This window comes from Colias croceus, chromosome 23 (genome assembly GCF_905220415.1).
Source record: "Colias croceus chromosome 23, ilColCroc2.1".
In the NCBI taxonomy this organism is placed as follows: Eukaryota; Metazoa; Arthropoda; class Insecta; order Lepidoptera; family Pieridae; genus Colias; species Colias croceus.
The window spans coordinates 3,945,177-3,969,243 of NC_059559.1; the positions used below are offsets into that span (position 1 = coordinate 3,945,177).

A 24,067-nucleotide genomic window follows, 5' to 3' on the forward strand; every position below is an offset into this window, starting at 1 on the left:
GTTTGAAGATACACCGGAACCTTTGAAATCACTGTTCAATACTGAACAGTGATTTGAACAAAAAACATACTGTTCAATTAGCGTTTAGCTACTTATGTATTCTGTGGTGCAATGTAAACTGTTATTAGACAATATTCGCTCTTATAGTAGTGCGTTTCAAATGATCATTTGGTGCTCAATAATTATCAGAAGATCCGTTCATGCTTACTTTTAAGATACAAGGTCAAGTTTACTATTTGATAGGATCCCTTTTGCCTGAAGGCCAACCTAAGTTTGTTTAAATATATTTTGTATTCGACTACAACGAATAGTGGAATACAAGAAATCAATATTTCTCAAATTTAAAACTGAACTCATTTCACAATTTTAGAACAGGTTAATTCGTATGTATGCAGTTTTAAATCGACATTAGAAGCTTTTCCTCAAGATGGTGATATCGGCAATCAGGAACTCCCTGGACGTGTTATAACGCCCAGGCCACAGTATTACAATTTTTCCTATAGTAGGGCGACGAATGTATTTTCGCATAGCAACGGAGGGGAACTCGCGGGGGGTCAAGTGACGCGGGCCACGTACCACAAACATGCTTAGTTTGTGGTATCGAGCGCGAAAGATAGTCATCGTGTTTTTAGTAAAGTTACTATGTAAACTAACGTAATTTAATACTTAGGTACATATTCTATAATGGTGTGCTCAAACTGTTAATCTACATTTAATTTAGATTATTATTTGATACTAAGTAATGTAGAATTTAAACCACATTCATTCATGTTTTCTTCAGATTTTAAGATTTTCTTAGCAGAGTGTTCAATTTTAATGTAGTTAAATTTTATAAGAGACAATAATTAAGAACATTTTAAAATAAAGTGTCACGTATTTTTTTTAAACGACGAATGACGAAAAACGACCTAATCGCGGACGAAGTCGCGGGCAACAGCTAGTAGTCTATAATTCTTCCATTTACTGTATCACAAAATTCTTCATAGATTTTTTAGATATTCGTACTACACCAATAACATCACCCTGTATTTATAAACAATTGCAAAATATGACACATACATAGGCCGGGAGATACTGACACAAAATTTCGGGTCATTTGTAACAGAATGGCGGTTCTACAGAGGTCTTATTACGCAATGACAAAAAGAAAAATGATGGTCAGAACGCTGGTACCGGCGGACTAGTCGCGTGGGCGTAAGTCACACTCGTCGGATAAGTAAGACCGCTCTAGACCGCCATCCTGTTACAAATGACCCGAAATTTTGTGTCAGTATCTCCCGGCCTAACATGTGCAATGTGTAAATGTGTTGACGAGCTCTTCTTAATATATCAATATAATATCTATCTACAGAAAAATGAATGTTAGTCTATACTTATGTTCTATAAGGAATCATAAACTACTTATATATACATTTGATCATGTGATTTATTGAAAAAGATCGTTACGTACAAAACGGTATAGTCGCTTGGGGAATCGGATTTGCGAGTATGGAGGGATGTTTGTTATGCATTTACGAGGGCTTGGATGTTAAGACTTACAGTTATTAAATAAAATATATGTAGATAGAGCTGTTTGGTGTTTTATTTGTCCTTTACGTAATACATGATAATATTACAAAGCTGAAGTTTGTTTGTTTGAACGTGCTAATCTTAGGAACTACTGGTCCGATTTGAAAAATTCTTTCTCTGTTAGATAGTCCATTTATCGAGGAAATATATATCCATACTAACATTATAAATACGAAAGTAAGTCTGTCTGTCTGTTACTCAATCACGCCTAAACTACTGAACCAATTTTCATGAAATTTGGTATGGAGATATTTTGATACCCGAGAAAGGAATCCTTTTTATCCCGGGAAAATGACGCAATCCCGAAAATCCCACGGGAACAGGAACGCGGGTTTTTCTTTGGCTGCGCGGGCAAAGCCGCGGACGGAAACCTAGTGATATATATTATCGCACGCCAAGACCAACAGGAGCGGAGCAATGTGGGTAAAACCGCGAGGCACAGCTAATACATGATAAAGATCATGGATGTACTGTAAACCGACTAATCCCTACCACAATCCATACTAATATTATAAATGCGAAAGTAACTCTGTCTGTCTGTCTGTCTGTTACTCAATCACGCCTTTACTACTGAACTAATTTGTATGAAATTTGGTAAAGATATATTTTGATACCCGAGAAAGGACATAGGATAGGTTTTATCCAGGAAATCCCATGGGAATTTGGAACTAAGCGGGTTTGAAAACGCGTGTGAAGCCGCGGGCGGAAAGCTAGTATCTCTATATATAAAAAGTAGTTACGTGTCACTTCGTTTGTCCGCGATGGATTACAAAACTACTAAACCGATTTGAAATTTGATTTGCACCCCGTGTGCAGTTTTATCTAACTTGAAAGATAGGATAGGTTACACTTCAGTTTATAGTCGCAAAATTATTTTATTGCAAATTATAATTTGTACATTATTTGACAGACAATTATCTAGATAGCTCTAAACGATTCCTACATATGGCGACATCTGCTGATTGAGTAAGTATTCAACAGATGGCGCTATTATTTAATAGACCTGAGAAAGGACATAGGATAGATTTTTATCCCGGAAATCCCACAGGAACTTGAACTTACGGTTTTCTTTGTAAAGTAGCTTATGAATTCTGGGTCTTCAGCTATGAGCTATCTACATACCAAATTTCATTGTAATCGGTTCAGTAGTATTTACGTTGCCTCACTAACTTTCGCATTTATTTTTTTCCTATTAGTTAGTTGAATTTTTCTTTTATATGTTTTTGTTCACACACGCAGTGTAATAAACAACCATTATTAGGTAATAATAAGATACCTTTATTCTGTTACATAAGTTACAAAACTGACAAGTTTTATGCAAATTGGTTCAGTGGTTTTCCCATGCAAGAGTCACAAACATGCATGCAATTATCCATCCTCACAAACTTTTACGTTTACGAAGAGACTACCTTAGCATAAATACATAAATCTATATAATATAAAGGAACCGCTAAATGTGTTGGTTAAAAGCGCAAAACTTGAGAACGGCTGAACCGATTTCGATAATTCTATTTTTATTTTCCTTGAAGTACGAGGATGATTCTTATGGATAGAAAACGTAAACATTCACCACGGGCGAAACCGGGGTGGACAGCTAGTACTATATAAAATTATTGACTAGTCACATACCTACTTAGTACTTATCTATATTTTAAAAATAAATCAATAATTAAAACACTTTATTACATACCATATTATGTAAAACCCCTACTATAAAATATTCCTTCGTAATTGTTACAATAATTGGTTGTTTTTTAACAGGCAATTATAATTTAAAAACATTGTTAATTTTTTATCGATTCTAGACTCGATTTTAGAACATTTTCAGTCGCTTGTTAGCGGCTGAACGTTGTGAATATGTTTTTGATATCATTGGTAAGTTACAATTGTTCATATTATATTTAGTACTAGTGGTCCGCCCCGGCTTCGCCCGTGGTACGTATTTCGCAATAAAAGGTAGCCTATGTCCTTTCTCTGGTATCAAAATATCTCCATACCAAATTTCATGCAAATTGGTTCAGTAGTTTAAGCGTGATTGAGTAACAGACAGACAGACAGAGTTACTTTCGCATTTATAATATTACTTAGTATGGACTATGGATTTTATTGCTTTTTATTCATATGCTAACTTATCCGCACGTAAGTGCTAACTCAAAATCATAATATTATTAAATAATAAATAATTTTATCTATTTTGTGAGAAAAACTGGAAAAGTTTGAACAATTCGAACCAGTAGTTTCTGAGATTATCTCTACAATCGCGTACAAACATAGATAATATATAATAGCGTTAAAATCTATGCAGGTATTAGGTAAATATAATTTGTAAACGTATCAATTAATTCAACTATATAATTCACAGGTGGTTACCGTGATTAACCTTATTTCATTTGATTCTATTTAATTTGAAATAAAATTTATATCTAGGATTTAATTTTTTTTTTCACAGCTATTGTGTCTAGCGACATCTAGCGGCGACTCTGGTGTAAATTTTGACTTCAACTATCCCAATGTAAGATCAGACATTTTTTTATTAAATTTAAATAGGTAATTAAAAATGGAAACAATTCATTTCAATTGTGATTCAATCAGCTAAAGAAATATATGATTAAGTATATTGTGATCTAGAGCTATGATAAAACAAAAAAACTGAATTTCTCATATCGAGTTAGGAAACAAAAATGTCCTAAATAAAGTTTAATAATATTAAATGGCTTTTTTAGATAAAAGATGACATTTATGACCAACCTGTAAATATGATGGCACCCAAAAAGACGCCACACGAAAAGGTAATTTCTTTTTTTTAGTACGGCGATTAGTCAAGCGTAGAGTGAACAAAGTGAAAGAGGGACTTTCTTGGGAAACGCGTACCATCAAAAACTACATATTAGCTTAAACATCAGGCGAGATTGCCCTTCCCTATTAAAAATTTAACAGCCATAATAAATTTCGCAATATTGTGGATGTTTAATTATGGCCACGACCCGTGACGACGCACGTGAGCTGTTTTTTAGATGACTTCTTCGTCTTTTAGTGTAGCATATACTTACTAAGATTACTGTAATAACATCTATACATTAATAGCACATTATTTGATGTTTTAAAGGTTGCCTTCGAAACTTCGACTACCGAAGATCCTTGGGCTCCATTTGACTTCTCCAAGTTTGACGACTATCTTGCAGGAGCGAGAGATGACTCAGATCGGAATAGAGTGAAAAGAAGAGCTAAGGTAATGCATTAGTATACGGTCTATTTATTCGAAATAGATTTTACACAATATAGGATTAAATTCAATAAGGCGCGTTTCATCAATACAATATTATTATAATCAGTGAAGTAATCTTTAATTAACAATCATCTCAATAGATGGCGTGAGGTGGAATTAGTTTCATGTAATAAGGAGTCCATATCGCTACGGGATATAAAATTATCATATGTATTTAATAATATTGAAGTGTGTAAGTATCATAAGCGGAAAATTAGTAGTGCAATTTACTTTCATAAAAGAGAAATACAAAATATAGAATAAGAAAAAACAAGGAATATTAAAAATTAAAAAATAGAGGATAAATTGAAAAATACACAACACAAAACCTATCTGTCCATTTTACCATCGCGAAAACTATTGAAGAACTACGAATTATTATTCTAAAGTTTTCATAAAACACGATAAAGTAAAGGATGACATAGGATAGAACATAAGAACTTAAGAAGATATATCCAAGAATAACAATCAGACATTATTGTCAACAGAACACAAGAAGCTTCAGCTCGCTCAACGGACCAGTACTGCGCGAACGACCTCATCACTACGTTTACCCCGAACCGGTAAAAGACAGAATCATTGAATTCACAACATCCACAAGAAAACCTGGCATCCTGCCAGAAACAATGAACCCCGGAGTCATATTCCGAGTACGAATGTCTGATGCTATACTAAGAATCAAACAGCGCATGTATGAAGACCCCGAACGGCATATAGAAGCTGATATCATATACACGAACTTGATAAAAAAGGTCGTCATGGATGAAATAACAAAGTTCCATAACTTACTACTAATGTATAAGACGGATAAGAGCATTAAAGAGCATTTGGGTGAATGCGGTGGTAGGATTTATAAGTTCATAAGTTATATGACGATAAAGGTGCATATATATTGTTTATTTGATGCTCTGTGGATAGATGGTAACCCATATGTTATTGGTGACGAATATTCGGTCACGCCTGTTGAAGTGCCTCCGATATTACAGTGTGATGCAGCGGAATGCAATTCTGTAGTATTCGTCGATTCTATTACTGAACCTAAGGATGTTGAGGAATAAATTATGATGATTCTAATTGTGTTTTATTACATATTATCTTTTATATCATAAATAAATACGCAGGTTTTATGGAGAGAACAACATTAAGATGACTATTTCTATAAAATATGGCTGCAAAAATAATTTACATACATTTAGAGCTCGCGTAGCGAATAATATTATGACAATGTAGTCAGAGAACTTAGTCAATTGGTAACATTTTCTTAGAACCAAATCAATAACATCATAGTTCTGTTTCTAAACAAAAAAGTGAAGTCCCGTGTGTGTGTAAACGGCAGGTGCATTATGCAGACATCTGTTTCACTGATCGATTTTCATTATGGACATAAGTACCTACTGATCACCTGATCACATGATCAGTCTGTGTGTATGACTATAACTTTACTTTAGCTTTAACTTTAACTATAGAGGTAACTTAAGGCGCTGCCCTGAGCAAGCATTTCATTCCACTCACACACACACGCCGCGCCACAGCTGCAGCCCGACGCCATACGCGAATTATGACGAACGGGCCTCGGCCGGTAGTGTCGGTACACAGGCGTTCACGCACACATGCGTACGTTTTTGGTTTGGGAATAAGAATTTGCGATTTACACGAAATCTATTGATTGGACTAAAAAAATAACACAGTATTATCTTACTTGGTATGTTGCTTGTAGAATTATTTGCCGAAAAAACAGAATGATTGCATGTAGTTTAGTATGGTTTTTAAGCATCAAAAGATTTTTTTAGAGGTACCTTTGTGATTTTTTTCTATCGAGTAAAATAAGTTGTATTGTGTTTTCAACACACTATCTAACTAGTTTGTCTCCTGAAGAATATCATATATTTATCTGAGATTTTTTACTGCAGTTAATCATTTACTTTAAAGCATTATAATTTAGCAGCAAACTCGCGTTTTGCTCTACTAAGTAGTCACCTTAAATCAAACTCAAAACTTAAACTGAAACATTTATTACACTTTTGAAACGTCATAACATATGTTTAACATTTACCACCGATTCCGAAAGCATTAAGTACTATACATCTATACTTAATAATATTACAAAGCTGAAGAGTTTGTTTGTTTGTTTAAACGCGCTAATCTCGGGAACTACTGGACCGATTTGAAAAATTCTTTCGGTGTTAGATAGCTCATTTATCGAGGAAGGCTATAGGGCTAAGGCTATATCATCACGCTACGACCAACAGGAGTGGAACCACGGGGGTGAAACCGCGCGGAGCAGCTAGTTACTATATACCTAACATTTCAATTTTTATAATATTAAGACGGACCATTGGTACAGCCTGTAAAGAAGCGCTGTTTTTGTGCTGCATTTTGCTGAGGCTGTGTCCATTTGTCTCATTTAATTTTAAGATACATTTTGTATGTACTTAATGTTTTTGGCAATTTTTTTTTCTTACTATTACTATAACTACTGCTCAAAATATACTATGTTTTATTCCATTATGCAGCGTCGACGCGGTCGCGGCAGGCGGAAGGGCAGGCGTACCACAGCAGCCGTAACTGAAGACCATGAGGTAAGGCTAAAACCTTATTAGAAAGATTACTGCTTCACGCAGTTGATAGGTTAGACGTAATTTAATATTTATGACTTGTTAAAGTACTTTAGAAACATTTATTAAATGGAAATATCTTAGAATGTATGCAGATAAAGAGAGAGCCAATTTTATTTAATCAAATTTGGCCCGGAATGGCTAAGGACGCGTGTTCGAATCCCAGCTCGTGATCGAAATTTTATTATGCTTTAAAAATGTATATTTATTTATAAAGCACTAGCTGCGCTCCGCGATTTCACCTGTGTGGCTCCGCTCCTGTTGGTCTTAGGTGATGATGATCCTTTGGCTTTCTTCGATAAATGAGCTATCTAACACCGAAGGAAATTTTCAAATCGGACCAGTAGTTCCCGAGATTAGCGCGTTCAAACAAACAAACAAACAAACTCTTCAGCTTTATAATATGTATTAGTATAGAAAAGTATAGATTTGAATGCTACAAAAAAACTTAATATAAATATCGAATTCAAATTTAACTTATTTTATTTGATAGGATTAAAAGTTGGTTCAGTTTAAATAATATCAATTTGACCATTTCTAATAGAACATCTTCTACCTTCAAATCTTTGTAATGGTATTTTTATTTCAGCTAAAAAATGCAACAACAACGGATGTGCCAATAGCTCGCAGAGTGGCCGGTTGGGACACGCAGCAGTTGAAGAGAAGGAAGAAGAAGAAGAAGAGCCCGCATATCAATTATGATACTTATGAACCGCCGTCTAAGGTTTTTTTTCTAATGATAAATTGTTTTGTTTTCATAATTATTATTTAGTACCAGATTTCAGCCCGCGACTTTGCCCGCATAGAAAAATCCGCATAGTTCCCGTTCCCATGGGAATTTCGGGATAAAACCACTATGTCATTACACAGACGCATTGCGAAAAAGTTGCGAAAACATTGCTGTTTACTAACGGCCATTTCGCAGTTCCTTGCGAAACAATACTGACAAGGACGCAACTATTTCATCTATCTATGTGCTGAGAACATATCATATGAGAAAACCTGCCATACTACTGACAGATTTTTCGTTGTTCATATACTGACAGATCCTTGTACTGACAGATTTTTCGTCCAGCATAAGGATTTTCGAATCGACATTTCGTCAAAAATCAGAGCGCAGATGACCGGTTCATTGCTGGCTTGTACTTTAACTTTTAAAGCCTCAAATTCTTCTTGGCAGAATCCAGGTTCAGCATTGATGTTTTGGTACCACCACGTTAAGGTTCTTGGATGAGGCAGACAAGTGTTATAGGTACGACATACAAAATCGTAAGCTTTGGGTGAAAAGAAATGCAGCGTCAACGCGAATTTTCTCGTTTCTTCGGAATATTGACGTTCTAAGGGTAAACCTTCTGTTTTTAAAATCTGCCTCTTCAAAGTCTTTCGGACCTGCGCATGATTCCAATACTATTGAAGAGAACTACTATTACTTCCGCCATTGGTGACGTGAATTTGACTTACACCGTTGGTGACCCCGGTCTCACGCACCAGGGTTTTTGACTACGAGTTTTTCTGTAATTTGCGGTTCATGCTACTTTTCATTGGGATAGATATAAAGTTTCATCTTTTATTGTCAATAAAACATAGGTATTTCATAAATCAAATCTCTTTTATTAGCATAAGACAATATCTTTGGAATAACTAAAATTTTCAAGTATTTTAACAAAGTTTTTTTAAAACTCAAAAATAAAGCAACAACCTTAATTATTTAACAATACAAGTGATAACTGCGTTAAAAACAACCGACTTCAAACTTGCACTTGCAAAATTTTTTACAAATACCTACAGACAAAAATGCTCATAAAATAAAAACTACTAGGCCTATCCGAATAAAATTTTTATGGGACCAATTCGACACCATCCCGCATCGAACAAAAAAAGAATCACGTAAATCGGTTCAGAAACCTCGGAGTAATCGGTGTACATACATAAAAAAAAAAAAAAAAAAAAAAAATATACCGGCCGAATTGATAACCTCCTCCTTTTTTTTGAAGTCGGTTAAAAATTAGGCTTAGTCAGTCTTGTGACATTGAAAACATAAAATTAAGTAACATAAATGGTAATACTTCGACCAAAAAAAAAAATACCTATATACAATACTATAATCACTCATCTTCAACAGCCAAACAACTAGAGCAAGTGGGTAGGTACTACGTGCGATCTGGTTCAAAATTATCTGATTCGAAGTCACTTCCAGATTCACTTTCCGATGATGTTTGTAATCTGTCCTCATCAGATACTGCTTCTTGCAAAAGAGCCTCGAGACGACGCTGATTACTTTCGTAAGGCATGCTGAAACAATGTTCACAATTTGAACAAAAAACACGAAATTTCTTGTAAAATATCGATCAAATCTAGCAAAACCCTTACTAATAATAGAATTATATGATTAAACCACAGAACAGTAAGAACAAATAGAAGTGCTATAATGTCATAATTAGTATGAAAACCAGTGTCGCCAAACCCACACATTTAAACCGATAGTTATACAGTACACTACAAGTAAACTATGCCTTTGATTGGACAGCTTAATTTGAGTAAAAACTGACTTAGGTTATAAATTCAGCACTTCAATATGTACCCTAACGCACCCTGTTACGGTTTATTTTAATATAACATTCCTAGGCATATTAGCTGTTTTGTTTCTCTTTGCTCCGAAATTCCAAATTCGAAAAACATTCAGCTACTCCACAGACAGAGGGCGTTAGTTTTCAATAGATATAACTTTGAACCTCAACACATAGAAATAAGGTTGAAATTTGTGTCACTCTACATTAATGACATTAACTTGATATTAATCTGATGCTATGCTCTAAGGGATGTCGGCCTTGTTATCGATACATAGAAAAACATAATAACCATTTGACTTACTTAGTTGGTGACGCCGGTCTCACGCACCGGGTTGGGGCCAAAACTCTGTAACGTGCGCCCGCGTCGCTGTCGCGGGGTAGGGATAGGGTAGGGGGCGCGAAATTAGGCAGCTACTCGAAACCACAGAGTAATTCGATAAACGGTGACAAAAATATTTGGGTTTCTTTAACTGCCCGGTCTCACAGACCAAGGTCACCAATGGCGGGTTAATTTCGTTCTTTTAAATCCTTTATAATACTTTTGAAAGTATCAATTTTTTTCTTCTGTCTGCGTACTTTTTCATTTAAAGTCCTAACTTTTCTTGTCAGAATGCCGCATTTCCGCTCTAACATCTTGATTTTAGCTTCCTGAAATTTAAAAAAATTCAATGTCAAAAATTGCAGCATCCCAAATGAGAAACTGACCATTAAAAAATATTTGTATGTTAGTTTGCCGAAGCTGGTTCGGTATTGAACAGAATATAAAAATCGAGACGAAGCCGAATGCGATTGTAAACAATTTTATAGAAATTTGTGCTTCAATTAAGACCTAAAACATATTTTGTTTAAAAAGCTCTAATATGTGCTAGTAAGAATTTTGTTTATCTGTGTCCTAGGTCGACGTTAGAGTGTATCAAGGACCCGAATTGAAAAAACTTAAACTCTGATTATTTCGAAAACCGTGCGACTATTACATATTGAGGCTAAAATTTTATTTTACAGACGAGCATACGGTTCCCTATAGGTGATTTAAAGGTGAACTTTTATTCGTGCTCCCTGTATAAATAACTAGCTGTGCCGCGTGGCTCCGCTCCTGTTTGTCTTAGCGAGATAATATATAGCCTATATTACTCGTGGATAATGTAGCTTTGAATGGTGAATGAAATTTTTTAAATCGGTCCAGTAGTTTATGAGCTTATTCATTACAATCAAACAAACAAACAAACAAAGTTTTCCTCTTTATAATATTAGTGCAGATAATGAAAAGTAAACTGTATTACACTTACCAGAACTTCTGATGTACTAGGAATATGCTGAATTGCTATAATAGGGACTTGATGTTCCACTTGAAGCTGTAAACGATACAAAAAACACTATTAACATTAAAATTTAAATAATATGAATATATGTATGGCCCTGACCGCCTCCTTGGTACAGTGGTTGACGCGTGAGCGTAGCACCGAGGGGTCCTGGGTTCGATTCCCGGTGGAGATGAAGAAAAAAATGTCTCGGTCTGGTAGGACACAGAAGGCTGATCACCTACTTGTCCCTAAAGAAAGTCGATCAGTGAAACAGATGTATGCATAATGCATCTGCCCCTTACCCCACTAGGGGACACGGGACTTCACTTTTATGTATGGCCCAACGTATACAAAATCGATAACCAAAATCGAAGTTTAAGGAAATCTATGAATGTAATATAATATGTACTAGCTTTCCACCCGCGGCTTCACCCGCGTATTTAAAGAAAAACCCGCATAGTTCCCGTTCCCGTAGGATTTCCGGGATAAAACCTATCCTATTTAACCTATCCTTATTATATACTGAATCATTGCATCTGTACAGTCACGTGGTCTCCTCTGAAAATCAGTGCAGCAACACATTTTAAATAATGGTTGCTGCTTTGCTGACGGGGTGTCCTTTTTGCCTCCATTACTATCTTTTTTTTCCGTTTTGTGTATTAATTACTAAGAGTTACATGGTGGCAAATAAAACGATTTCTATTTCTATTTCTATTTCCTGGGATAAAAAGTAGCCTATATATAGCCTACTTTCGCATTTATAATATTAGTATGGATTTAACAGAAATTAAAAAAATTACCAAATCTGAATCATTCCGTATGACCAAAGAAAATTGGTCCGCTTTATTTACATCCGACGATTGCATTACCATAATAGGCATTTGAGGCTCAACTGGTACCTGGAAATGAAATGTCACAATTTACATTAAGGGGCTGTTAAGAGCAAATTTAACAGTGTTTGCGCTCTCGTTTACTCCCATACAATTGGACAGTGTGCGCAAACGAGAGCGCAATATCACTGTTACTGGTTATGACTCGTTAGAGTTTCAGGTATGAATATGTTGACTTCGTGTTATAAATTGCAGATCCGTACGTCAAAAAAATAAAGCCATAGAATCGTTAAAAGATTATTTTAAGACCAATCTTTGCAATTATTTTCTATCGAGCTGATTTCGTCCAATTATGTATCGAGTCCGTCCACGTTCTTCGAAATATATGATGAATATTAACATATAAATTTTTTGATGGGCTAGAATAAATATCTTTTCTTAAAAAACTGCTCAAATAACTTCAATTTGGTGTTGTCAGCCCCTTAACTAGCATTGTTCACTATACATTTTATTTATTATACATTACATTTATTATATATCTTAAAAGTACAATGCTGATGGTTTGAAATTTATGTAAACATTAGGGCTTTCAATACTGGAATTTGTTAATACCGGTAGGTGGGTAGGGTAATACCGGAACCCTGGTATTAGCCATGCGAATAATAATTGAAGACCTAGTGAATATCATTAAAAGACAACTTCATGTCACTAAAAGACACAAGTGATAACTGCGTTAAAAACAACCGACTTAAAACTTGCACTTGCAACATTTACAAATACAGACAAAAATGCTCATAAAATAAAAACTACTGGGCCTATCCGAATAAAATTTTTATGGGACCAATTCGACACCATCCCGCATCAAACAAAAAAAGAATAGAATCACGTAAATCGGTCAGAAACCTCGGAGTAATCGGTGTACATACATAAAAAATATACCGGCCGAATTGATAACCTACTCCTTTTTTTGAAGTCAGTTAAAAAGTCATCAAAAGTCAAAACTTAACTTGTAAAAAAACAAATTTCGAAAATTGAGTTCTTTACGTTTAGATTACTGCCATATCTATAGAAATTAAAAAATAGTCTCATTTTAACTTGTAGTCAGATACGGTATTTACAAATATATTTATTGAAAGGGCTACAAACTGAAACAATCGATATTTATTTAATGTGAATTGACATCACTTTAAACTTTTTTCCATACTATATTCAAAATCTATGGATGTGTCACCCGCTACTATCGATCCCCCTCAATACCCTCGAAAACACGCTTGATGGGGGGGAGCCATTTCGAACATTTTGTATGAAGTTTCCTTACTGTATGTATCTGTATATTGTGGTTCTACTGTATATAACAGGTTGGTACTTGTTTATTTTTTACAAGTTATAATATGTCATTGATGGCATCTCACTTCTTTTCGTAGATAGTCTTATTTTTTCTGTTAAAAATTACAATTTCACTAAGGGCCGATATTTCAATTCTTGGTTAAAATTTATCCGTCCAATAAAGTATTACACGAACATTTTAAAATGTCAATTATAATACATTTTTTGAAATGGTAGTTTAATATGTTATTCGATGAATAAGTTTTAACCGAGGATTGAAAAATAAGCACTAAATGATATTACAAATACCCTTATTTTATTTTACAATGGGTTGGCTTATAAAGCAATACTTAAAATAATTACCATATTTGAATCATTCTGTACGTCTGCCACAGGAGTTGGATCCAATTTATTCACCGTTGATGTAACAGGTTCACCTTGACTGACACAAGGCTGAAATTCGTTTTTTAGATTAAAAAAACAGTACTTTGAACCAGGCATGATGAACGATACACTTAAATAACCATAACCTACATACACAGGTATTTGCTAGAAGTAGGGCTGCCATATTGATTACTAGTGGTCCGCCCCGGCTTCGCCCGTGGTACATATTTCACAATAAACGGTAGTCTATGTCCTTTCTCGGGTATCAAAATAACTCCATACCAAATTTCATGCAAATAGGTTCAGTAGTTTACAGGCGCGGTCCCAGGGGGGTGGTCACGGGGGACATGACCCCCCCCAAAATCGTACTCGATAAAATAGAAAAAAATTCTTATACTGTACAATATATAAAAAAACTGGTGCAAATCGGAGTCACTCGCACATCTAAAGTTCTGTTTAAACCTGTTTTTAATCCCTTGCAAATGTTGAAATTTGCGAAAATTTGCAGCTAACGGCTTCCGACTCGCACTTGGCCGGTTTTTTTATAATATAGTGTATAGTATAAGATTTTTTTTTCTATTTTATCGAGTACGATTTTCTCAAGTTTTTGCTTATCACTTCTTCTTCACGTGAATACGATATTTGGCGAGTACGGTTGGGGGGGGATTCCATATCTTTCCAGCTGCGTGTCCCCCCCCCCCCCCCCCAAAATGTCAGGCTGGGACCGCGCCTGGTAGTTTAGGCGTGATTGAGTAACAGACAGACAGACAGAGTTACTTTCGCATTTATAATATTAGTATGGATGTAGAATTTAACAGAACTTAAAAAAATTACCAAATCTGAATCATTCCGTATGTCCAAAGAAAATTGGTCCGCTTTATTTACAGCCGACGATTGCATTACCATAATAGGGATTTGAGGCTCAACTGGTACCTGGAAATGAAATGTCACAATTTACATTAACCAGCATTGTTCACTTTACATTTTATTTATTACTAGCTTACCGCCCGCGGCTTAGCTCGCTTTGTCTAAAACCTAATAAATTATATACTAAAACCTTCCTCTTGAATCACTCTATCTATTAAAAAAACCGTATCGACATCCGTTTCGTAGTTTTAAAGATTTAAGCGTACAAAGGGACATAGGGACAGAGAAAGCGACTTTGTTTTATACTTTAGTGATATATTTTTATTAGAGATGCACCGAATATTCGGTTCCTATCCGGTATCCGGCTTATCCGGCCCTTTTTTACTATCCGGCCGGATACCGGATGGTAATGTAATATCAGGCCGGATACCGGATAGTAAAATTGGTAGATTTTATAAATAGAATCGAAATAAAGACAGTTGTAATTGAAGCTTTTTATTATTTTTAACGAAATTTTTTTTCACTGACACGATAAAAGTGTCTAGGATAACGAACATTCGGCTGGTGGTCAGGCCGAACATCCGGTATCCGGTATCCGGCCAAACAACTATACGTTGCATCTCTAATTTTTATTATTCATAATTTGCATGTACATTATGCAAAATCATTAAAATATGCGCCTGCGGAATTTCACTTCAACTAATAATAAGGGCAATGCTGATGGTTTGAAATTTATGTCAACATTAGGGCTTTTAATACCGGAATTTGTTAAATGGGTAGGGTAATACCGGAACCCTGGTATTAGCCATGCAAATAATAATTGAAGACCTAGTGAATATCATTAAAAGACAACTTCATGTCATTAAAAGACACAAGTGATAACTGCATTAAGAACAACCGACTTCAAACTTGCACTTGCAACATTTACAAATACAGACAAAAATGCTCATAAAATAAAAACTGGGCCTTATTGAATAAAATTTTTATGGGACCAATTCGACACCATCCCGCATCGAACAAAAAAAGAATAGAATCACGTAAATCGGTTCAGAAACCTCGGAGTAATCGGTGTACATACATAAAAAAAATATACCGGCCGAATTGATAACCTACTCCTTTTTTTGAAGTCAGTTAAAAAGTCATCAAAAGTCAAAACTTAACTTGTAAAAAAACAAATTTCGAAAATTGAGTTCTACTGTATATAACAGGTTGGTACTTGTTTATTTTTTACAAGTTACATAATATGTCATTGATGGCATCTCACTTCTTTTAGTAGTCTTATTGTTTCTGTTAAAAATTACAATTTCACTAAGGGCCGATATTTCAATTCTTGGTTAAAATTTATCCGTCCAATAAAGTATTACACAAACATTTTAAAATGTCAATTAGAATACATTTTTGAAATGGTAGTTTAATACGTTATTCGATGAATAAGTTTTAACCGAGGATTGAAAAATAAGAACTAAATGATATTACAAATTCCCTTATTTTATTTCACAATGGGTTGGCTTATAAAGCAATACTTTTATTACCATATTTGAATCATTCTGTACGTCTGCCACAGGAGTTGTATCCAATTTATTCACCGTTGATGTAACAGGTTCACCTTGACTGACACAAGGCTGAAATTCGTTTTTTAGATTAAAAAAACAGTACTTTGAACTAGGCATGATGAGCGGATACACTTAAATAACCATAACCTACATACACAGGTATTTGCTAGAAGTAGGGCTGCCATATTGATTACTAGTGGTCCGCCCCGGCTTCGCCCGTGGTACATATTTCACAATAAACGGTAGCCTATGTCCTTTCTCGGGTATCAAAATAACTCCATACCAAATTTCAAGCAAATAGGTTCAGTAGTTTAGGCGTGATTGAGTAACAGACAGACAGACAGAGTTACTTTCGCATTTATAACATTAGTATGGATTTCTGGACCCATATAATAACTTAAAACACCCCATGTATTTAAAGTAAATTGTATATCCCTCAGTCGATAACATTTCAACAACCAAATATCACCCTAGTTTGTACTCAAAAAATGATCACAGGCCCCCTTCAAAATAGGAGAAACGTTAAATGACAGCCCTAAATCTAAATAAAAAGATCAAAAGTAAATTAGAAGACATCACATGTCTACAAATAAAAACCTCACCCTGTGTGAATGCAGCGGCAGACATACTGGTATAGCATCTTCGCGCAGACGAATCACTTCCATTGTCCTATTGAAAGCACTTTCAGGGAAATGTATGGAACATATGAAAATATCCTTTACATTTGGCTTGATATTTTCAGTTCCAATTGCTTCTAACCATTTATTTTTTCTATATTCACTTCTTGGTAACCTTAAAAAATGAATTTTTAGGTTATTATAATTTTAGTCCTGACCTTAATAATTATTAACAAATACATTTTTAAAGTACTGTAAAAGCGACCAAGCTTACTTAACCCATTGAGCCCCAAGCGGCCCGATCGGTCCACGACACAATAGATTTTCTATTGTGTCTGTGATTCCGGGGCCTGAGTTAAGTGTAAATTTACGGTAATAAGTGTTCTGCTGCTCTTGGCAAAATTTATTTGTTAATTTGGAAGTATATTCACCAAAGCAACTATTCTTGAGATTCAAGCCGCAGCCTTGAGAGACGCACGTCTTCATCGAACATTTTGCTGATGTCGATATTATATGCCATCACTAGCATCCAAATTCATTATTTTACTAGTACGAAAATATACAAAATAAAGCTATATTTGGTTACAATTTTGCACTAAACATTGTCTGTGAATACTTCTCAATCCAATATATATGAAAATAACTAAATCAGCAAAGTATTAACTAATATTTCAGTCAAAACGTATACATACCGGTGCAAAGACAAACTTTTCTGGTTTTCATCCTTTCTGGAGCCACATCCCACAATACTGCACTTTGGCATTATGCCACTATTTGTTCTTGACCACTCTTTAAGTTTTAGACACAAATGTTTGTCACAATCATAAAAATATTCAATATTTTTCAATATTTACAAGCTTCTTGTTTACTACGGATGACGGATCAATGCAAAGAGTATTATATATAGGGTAGATCAATGACAGATCACATCATCACAGAGTATGTATGTCATAATAACCACAGAGCTGAGAGCAAGTAATAGGCCGGCCACAAACATCAGTTTTCCTGATTCGGAAACCGTATCATGAAAAATTCCGTACGACTACCACACACATGCGTTTTTTCCTACATACATTTTGTATGGCCCCCCACACACATTCGAAAATTCCGAACGGAATACTCACGTCAGCGCAGCGCTATCGAGCTGAGCGGACGCGTATCGTAGTCATTGCTGGGGCACCCACGAATACGACTATAATTGACGATGAGTGATAATGAACATTTAATCATTGGTGTAGAAGGGTACCCATGCCTGTGGGATCTAAATAACGAAGATTATCATAACAGGGATATGAAAGATCTTACCTGGCAATAAATTTGTATGGAAATCTACACTGAGTGGGAGACAACAGATGCAACACAGAAATTAAACTCATGTTAGTTTATTTTCTATTTATATTTATTGCTATTTGTTATTACAACGTTATTCTTCCAAACGTGTGCCCTCCACTGAAGCTACTCCAAGACTAATCTCGGTATTCCGAACGGAAAAAAACAGAATTTTATATATATTTTGATTTCTGTAACAGTTAGGCCCATTTTCGCCATTCTCCGAAGTAAATCCATGCAGTACTTTTTGAGTTTAGCCCAGACAGACAAACTACTTTGATTTTGACTTTCCTACGATTTTATTACATGTATAGATTTTAAGAGATCGCTACCACGTCGCGAGTTGCAACAAGATCATCTTTTGATATTATTTAAATTTATTTTAGCTTTATATTGCCTACTAGCTTACCGCCCGTGGCTTCGCACGCTATGTCTAAAACCTAATAAATTATATACTAAAACCTTCCACTTAAATCACTCTATTAAAAAAAATGCATCAAAATCCGTTGCGTAATTTTAAAGATTTAAGCATACAAAGGGACATATTGATATAGGGACATAGGGACAGAGAAAGCGACTTTGTTTTATACTATATATGGTGATTTCGCTGCAATAAAGAATTTTCATTTTATTTAATTGCAGGATTTCGAGTCTTCCTTCGTAGAGATGCCAAAAGATTTGTACCAAGCCCACCTCAGACCCGGAGTTATCTTTAGAATACACATGTCCGAAGCAATTCTTAAAATGCAATACAGGAAGTATGTAACAATAGTAAAAAAAATACCAAAACTTAAATTAAATATAAGATTTATTAAACAATTAGACAACTTAAAATTCAAGACTATGAACGGATTTGATGATATTTGATATCCTGGCTTTGTCTTCGATTGGATAAGGATATAATACGCCATGTTAAAAGTTTGACAAACCTATAAAAAATGTTTACCAAGTCAGAGCCCGGCAAGTAACTAAGATATAATAATGCTTTATCATTAAGAGGGGGTAGAAGCAAAATTACCAATCTTTTATTAGATGATACGAGTAATATTCAAGACCAAATCTAATAAATAAAATATACATAATATATCAAAAAAGATGATATTTTCGAGGATTCTGTTTGATCAAAAACAAAATATTAAAATTGAGGTATTACCATGTCAAGTAGAAAACTTAAAAGTATGAAAAACTTCGTGATTTTTTTTTATCGAGTCAATATTAATATTTTATGTTATTGATCAAACAGAATCCTTGAAAATATCTAATTTGATATTTATTTTATTTTTTGGATTTGGTCTTGAATATAACACGTATCATCGAATAGAAGATTGGTAATTATTTGGATCTCTGAAATCTAATTGTTTAAATAAATAAATAAAAAAATAAAAAAATTATACTTTATACCCATTACCCACCCTTAATGCTGTATCGAACTAACACCAACTTTCTTGACCCCCTTTATTCCATACTGCTAACCCCAGTTACGGTGAGGACAAAGACGAATCGGTGATAGAAGCTGACGTGGAATACCTCCGACTCACCAGGAAAGTGATCAACGATGAGATCACCAAGTTTGAAGACCTCAAGTGGCTGATAAGCTGGTTTAATAACCGTAGCGAGTTGATACAGGAACATACTTGTAACACAAGATATTATGCTGTTGGTAAGTTTGCTTTTTTGAATAATATAGGCCGAAGTCACCCGTAGCACGAGTTAAGGATAAATCATAAAACGCAACGTGTGAACGCCGCGTGTAAATGCCACGTGTAAACGCGTATAAAAGGAACATTTATAACTCAAGCAAATCTGAACTGATTTGGCTGAAAAATGATGGAAAGGTAGCTTAAACCAAGGAAGGACACAGTATACTTTACATCCGTAAAATTTTAAATAAAAAATTAACCGGGCCGGACCCTGTACTGCTGGTAAACGCAAGCAACGCATGCACAAACTACAACTAGCTTTAGTAAGTAGCATGAGCATTGGACATGAGCTACAGGCATAAGCATAAGGCATGATCATTAGGCACGACCATGAGCAGCGTCATTTATTCTCACATATTTGTGAACGTAAACTTTTAACTAGATTTTGTCCTTCCAATACGAACTAGAACTAAAAAGTATCTCCATCAGGTATTCCACCAACAATGTTCACGCACTCCGAAGAATACATGAAACGCATGTGCCTCTTTGACAACGTGTATATCGACCATATACCGTACGTTATTGGCGAGGATGGCTCCTTGCTAGCTAGTGTCGCGCCGCCCGTATTGCACTGTGATGCTGCTACATGTACTTCGGTACCGTTTATAGACAGGTATATTGTAGTTAAGTTAATAGAAGTGCCTCCGCTGCTAATATTTAAAAATGGCTGTGCCCCGCGGTTTTACCCGCAGTGCTCCACTCCTGTTGGTCTTAGCGTGATGATATAATATATTGAACGAGCTAATTTCAAGTCTCGGGAACTTCTGTCCGATTTGAAAAATTCTTTCGGTATTAGATAGCCCATTTATCGAGGAAGGTTATAGGCTATATACTATCATTACCCTAAGACTAACAAGAGCGGAGCAATGCGGGTGAAACCGCGGGGCACAGCTAGTTAATAATATTAGATACATAGTAATAATTAATATAGCAAGTAACTAGCTGATCCCCGCAGTTTTATCCGCAGTGCTCCGTTCCTGTTGGTCTTAGCGTGATGATATATGGCCTACCTCGATAAATGGGCTATCTAATACCGATTTTCTTTTTTCAAATCGGACCAGTAGTTCCTGAGACCTGAGATTAGCTCGTTCAAACAAAGAAACAAATCTTAAGCTTCATAATATTAGTATAGATTTAACAATATCGAAAAAGCATATCGCAACAAAATTAATTTCAGTCTAAAATTTTAAATTCCTATATTTCAGCTTGATGTTCGACGAGCGTTTCGCGCGAACCAACGTTCGTACCGTGACGCGCTGTCAGGCGAGCTGCCGCGCGCACTGTCGTAACGACGCCGACTGCTTGAAGCGCTGCTCCGACCGCTGCATGCGAGCTGACTGACCATAAACATAATGTTCTTCACGAGTTTCTGGCGATAGTACGAACTTGGCTACCGTCCATTGCTACGTAGTATTAGTATACATATTATTTAGTAGATGTCTTTGGCTTACGTAGTATTTGTACAGCGCCGTTGCCGGCAAATATGGCTTAGTAGTTGTAGGACAGCAGCAAAGTTCATACTATCGAGAGATGCATGTTCTTCTTCTTTTTGTCTTTGGCCTCTATTTCCTGGACAGATAATATAGAATGTTTTATAGATGGAATTTTTTTTAATTTTCGAGTGGTAATATTTAAATATTTCGATGGAATCAAGGAATAAATGATTAAAACTAAAACCATGTCTTTCCTTTAAAACTCCCGTAATTAAAACAAAATTTATTATATTAATTAAAGTTATTAAAAATAATGATGGTGTTTTATTCAATAAAATAACACGCTGTCCGGAAATCCCACGGGAACGGGAACTATGCGGGTTTATCTATGACTACGTTGACGAAGCCGCGTGGCGGAAAGCTAGTTTATATTAAAATAATTGTACATTTTGTACGTACAATTTGTTCTAATTCCCAATTGCTAAGATTTTTGCAATTGCAAACGAGTGAATGCTCATTCAGTCATTGTAAACCCACGATGTCAAATTCTTTTATTAGAACATTCTTTCGTTGTTTACGGGTGGCTCGAGCGGTCTGTCGTTGACTGCTCGAGCTGAAGCTACAAACCACGCAGTTGACGGCTTGAAGCGGTCACAACGGCTCAAGCAGTCTGTGTACGGCAGTGAATGTCCATATGAATGTCCATAGTGCACCGCGCGGTCGCGGCTTCAAGCCGTCCGTGTCGCGTCGGTCTCAACTGCTTGAAACGGTCCGTGCATGGCCGCCCTTAGCGCGTTCGAAAAGATTCTATGCATTATATTACTTGCTCTGTGGTTGAGTTCTTGTTTACAATAAAAGATCACGAAAGAATGTTCTCGCTCGCTCTATATTCGTTTGATATAAATGCACCATTCTTAGCACCATTAGAGAAAAACACTTGGAAAAACACCATGAAAAATATTCACCTCAAATTAGACAGTTGACACATTCCATCATTCATGTAGGTATGACATGCACAGAACACTAATAAATATGATATGGTTTGGACATGGTGGACCATGTTTTTATTTATTTGAACAGCGTCGGATGTGTGTACTATTTATAAACAAAGTTTAATTTTAAATACAAGCATAAATAATTTATTTACCTATTTCAGGCACTATTCTATTATATAATTAATATTAAGAAGGGCACTACAAGTATAAATAGATCTAGCTGGATTTTAAATATTGAGTACCTATAAAATAAGAACAACAGCTATGGCATGTATTGAAGATACGAAGAAAGATATTAAAGTAGAGAAAGCATGTAGAATTTGTCTAAATGAAACACCAAATATGTCGTGCAATCAATGATATTATATATAGAAACAAGAGGTAGATATGTTACCAACGCACCAAAACGTAAACCGTGAATTGGTCCTAATTGGGACCAGTGGAATCAGTCAGATTGTGACTTGTGACAGCGAACGCACATGCTGATATAAACGTTAAAATTATCAATAATGCCTTCTTGTGTGTTCAGAAAGTGCACAAATTACGATAGTAAAATAAAGAAAGATAGAGGGATATCATATCACAGGTAAATGTATTAAAATATTATAATTTTAGAGCAAAAATAACAATTTGCAATTATTAATGAATGACACTTGCTTGACACTTGTATTGAAATAATGAAAGGGATAAAACATTGCTTCAATCACTAGTGTGACAAAGCTAGCGCACACTGTGTTCAAAGATTATCATGTAGATACGATTATTGAATATAGAACGGTTATTTTATTAATTTCGATTTGGGTAAATATGTACTTGATTATTTTTATATTTAAATCCACACAGTGCATGTAATTAATAAATATATCTATTTATTATATACAATGAAATCGTGATGGCAAAAATGATGTTGAATATACGTATACATTAAAGAAAAGATTATCGCTACTGACGCAAAATGCTATTTGCTTTTCTGTAAATAGCTATTGAACATAAATTTTATTTGTGTTTTAGATAAAAAAGGCTTATCTTTCATCCTTTTCTTTTATTTCATACTTTTTTTCATCTAGGCACCACTAATTATTATATCCTACAAGTTGGAGTGATGACCTTGTACGGGTTCCGGGAACTGCCTTGAAACGAATAGCGTAAGATCGGTCCGTATGGAGTTCTATAAGGAGGACTATGCTCAGCAGTGGGTGTTTATCGGGTGAAATGATGATGACCGAAAACGAACACCACAGCTAGTAATAAATGCTTAATACAGTTATATCTCCAAAAAAGTTTTTTTCATTTTAATAAAACTTCATAATAATAATTAAATAGTAAATGAAATTGTCACATTTGTTTACGTGTGCAGGAAACGAAACATCTATAACATTGAACCTTCTGTGTCGTTAGTCTATGCCAATTGCCATGGCAACTATTTGTTTATTTATATTTAATTGGTGAATTCTTATGACTTTTGCTTACACCTGCGCGGAAGTGACATACTATCTTTGTCTTTTTTGTTTATATCATTTTATTATAGCCATCTCTCTTATACAGTCTGTCAATGTAATAAATTAAGTAAAATGAAACTTGTATTTGTGTGTGCCTGACACTGAATATGAAGCATTTTTTTTGGATATATTGTGAGTATATAACGTATCTATACATAAAATATCATTGCGTGCAATATATTTGACAGTAAATCAGATGAAATTATACAAAAAA

At 35.1% G+C, this 24,067-nt stretch overlaps 3 protein-coding genes across 4 annotated transcripts; 2 read left to right on the plus strand and 1 right to left on the minus strand.

Annotated features, from left to right (window-relative positions):
• Positions 1 to 3,380: 3,380 nt before the first annotated feature.
• On the plus strand, positions 3,381 to 5,905 carry LOC123702221. Its single transcript, XM_045649907.1, has 5 exons — positions 3,381 to 3,444; positions 4,019 to 4,081; positions 4,293 to 4,358; positions 4,676 to 4,798; positions 5,323 to 5,905. Exons 1-5 carry the CDS (start codon positions 3,427 to 3,429, stop codon positions 5,890 to 5,892), a joined length of 840 nt encoding a protein of 279 aa, XP_045505863.1. The 5' UTR covers positions 3,381 to 3,426; the 3' UTR covers positions 5,893 to 5,905.
• A 1,436-nt stretch (positions 5,906 to 7,341) lies between these two features.
• LOC123702569 lies at positions 7,342 to 21,602 on the plus strand. The gene is made up of 6 exons (XM_045650343.1): positions 7,342 to 7,413; positions 8,039 to 8,173; positions 18,869 to 18,984; positions 19,705 to 19,886; positions 20,356 to 20,539; positions 21,132 to 21,602. Exons 1-6 carry the CDS (start codon positions 7,342 to 7,344, stop codon positions 21,265 to 21,267), a joined length of 825 nt encoding a protein of 274 aa, XP_045506299.1. The 3' UTR covers positions 21,268 to 21,602.
• Positions 9,464 to 17,765, minus strand: LOC123702220. Of its 2 annotated transcripts, none has more exons than XM_045649905.1 (9): positions 17,590 to 17,765; positions 16,883 to 17,072; positions 16,260 to 16,349; positions 14,695 to 14,793; positions 13,840 to 13,929; positions 12,121 to 12,219; positions 11,306 to 11,371; positions 10,321 to 10,667; positions 9,464 to 9,741 (listed from the first exon to the last, which is right to left on the minus strand). In XM_045649905.1, exons 1-8 carry the CDS (start codon positions 17,658 to 17,660, stop codon positions 10,527 to 10,529), a joined length of 846 nt encoding a protein of 281 aa, XP_045505861.1. In that variant the 5' UTR covers positions 17,661 to 17,765; the 3' UTR covers positions 9,464 to 9,741; positions 10,321 to 10,526. The 2 variants fall into 2 exon arrangements, with proteins under 2 accessions (XP_045505861.1, XP_045505862.1); XM_045649906.1 differs by lacking the exon at positions 17,590 to 17,765 and adding an exon at positions 17,329 to 17,397.
• Positions 21,603 to 24,067: the final 2,465 nt, after the last annotated feature.

Excerpts from the sequence above, each read along its gene's own strand:
- LOC123702221 (XM_045649907.1), top strand. Across the intron at positions 4,359-4,675 it reads AAAAGACGCCACACGAAAAG|GTTGCCTTCGAAACTTCGAC; the intron begins GTAATTTCTTTT and ends GATGTTTTAAAG. Across the intron at positions 4,799-5,322 it reads GAGTGAAAAGAAGAGCTAAG|AACACAAGAAGCTTCAGCTC; the intron begins GTAATGCATTAG and ends TATTGTCAACAG.
- LOC123702220 (XM_045649905.1), bottom strand. The coding sequence starts at position 17,660 with ATGCCAAAGTGCAGTATTGTGGGATGTGGCTCCAGAAAGGATGAAAAC. Across the intron at positions 14,794-16,259 it reads TACAGAATGATTCAAATATG|GTACCAGTTGAGCCTCAAAT; the intron begins GTAATAAAAGTA and ends TTTCATTTCCAG. Across the intron at positions 10,668-11,305 it reads CTAGTACATCAGAAGTTCTG|GAAGCTAAAATCAAGATGTT; the intron begins GTAAGTGTAATA and ends TTTAAATTTCAG.
- LOC123702569 (XM_045650343.1), top strand. The coding sequence starts at position 7,342 with ATGCAGCGTCGACGCGGTCGCGGCAGGCGGAAGGGCAGGCGTACCACA. Across the intron at positions 7,414-8,038 it reads CCGTAACTGAAGACCATGAG|CTAAAAAATGCAACAACAAC; the intron begins GTAAGGCTAAAA and ends TTTTTATTTCAG. Across the intron at positions 18,985-19,704 it reads CTTAAAATGCAATACAGGAA|TTACGGTGAGGACAAAGACG; the intron begins GTATGTAACAAT and ends TGCTAACCCCAG.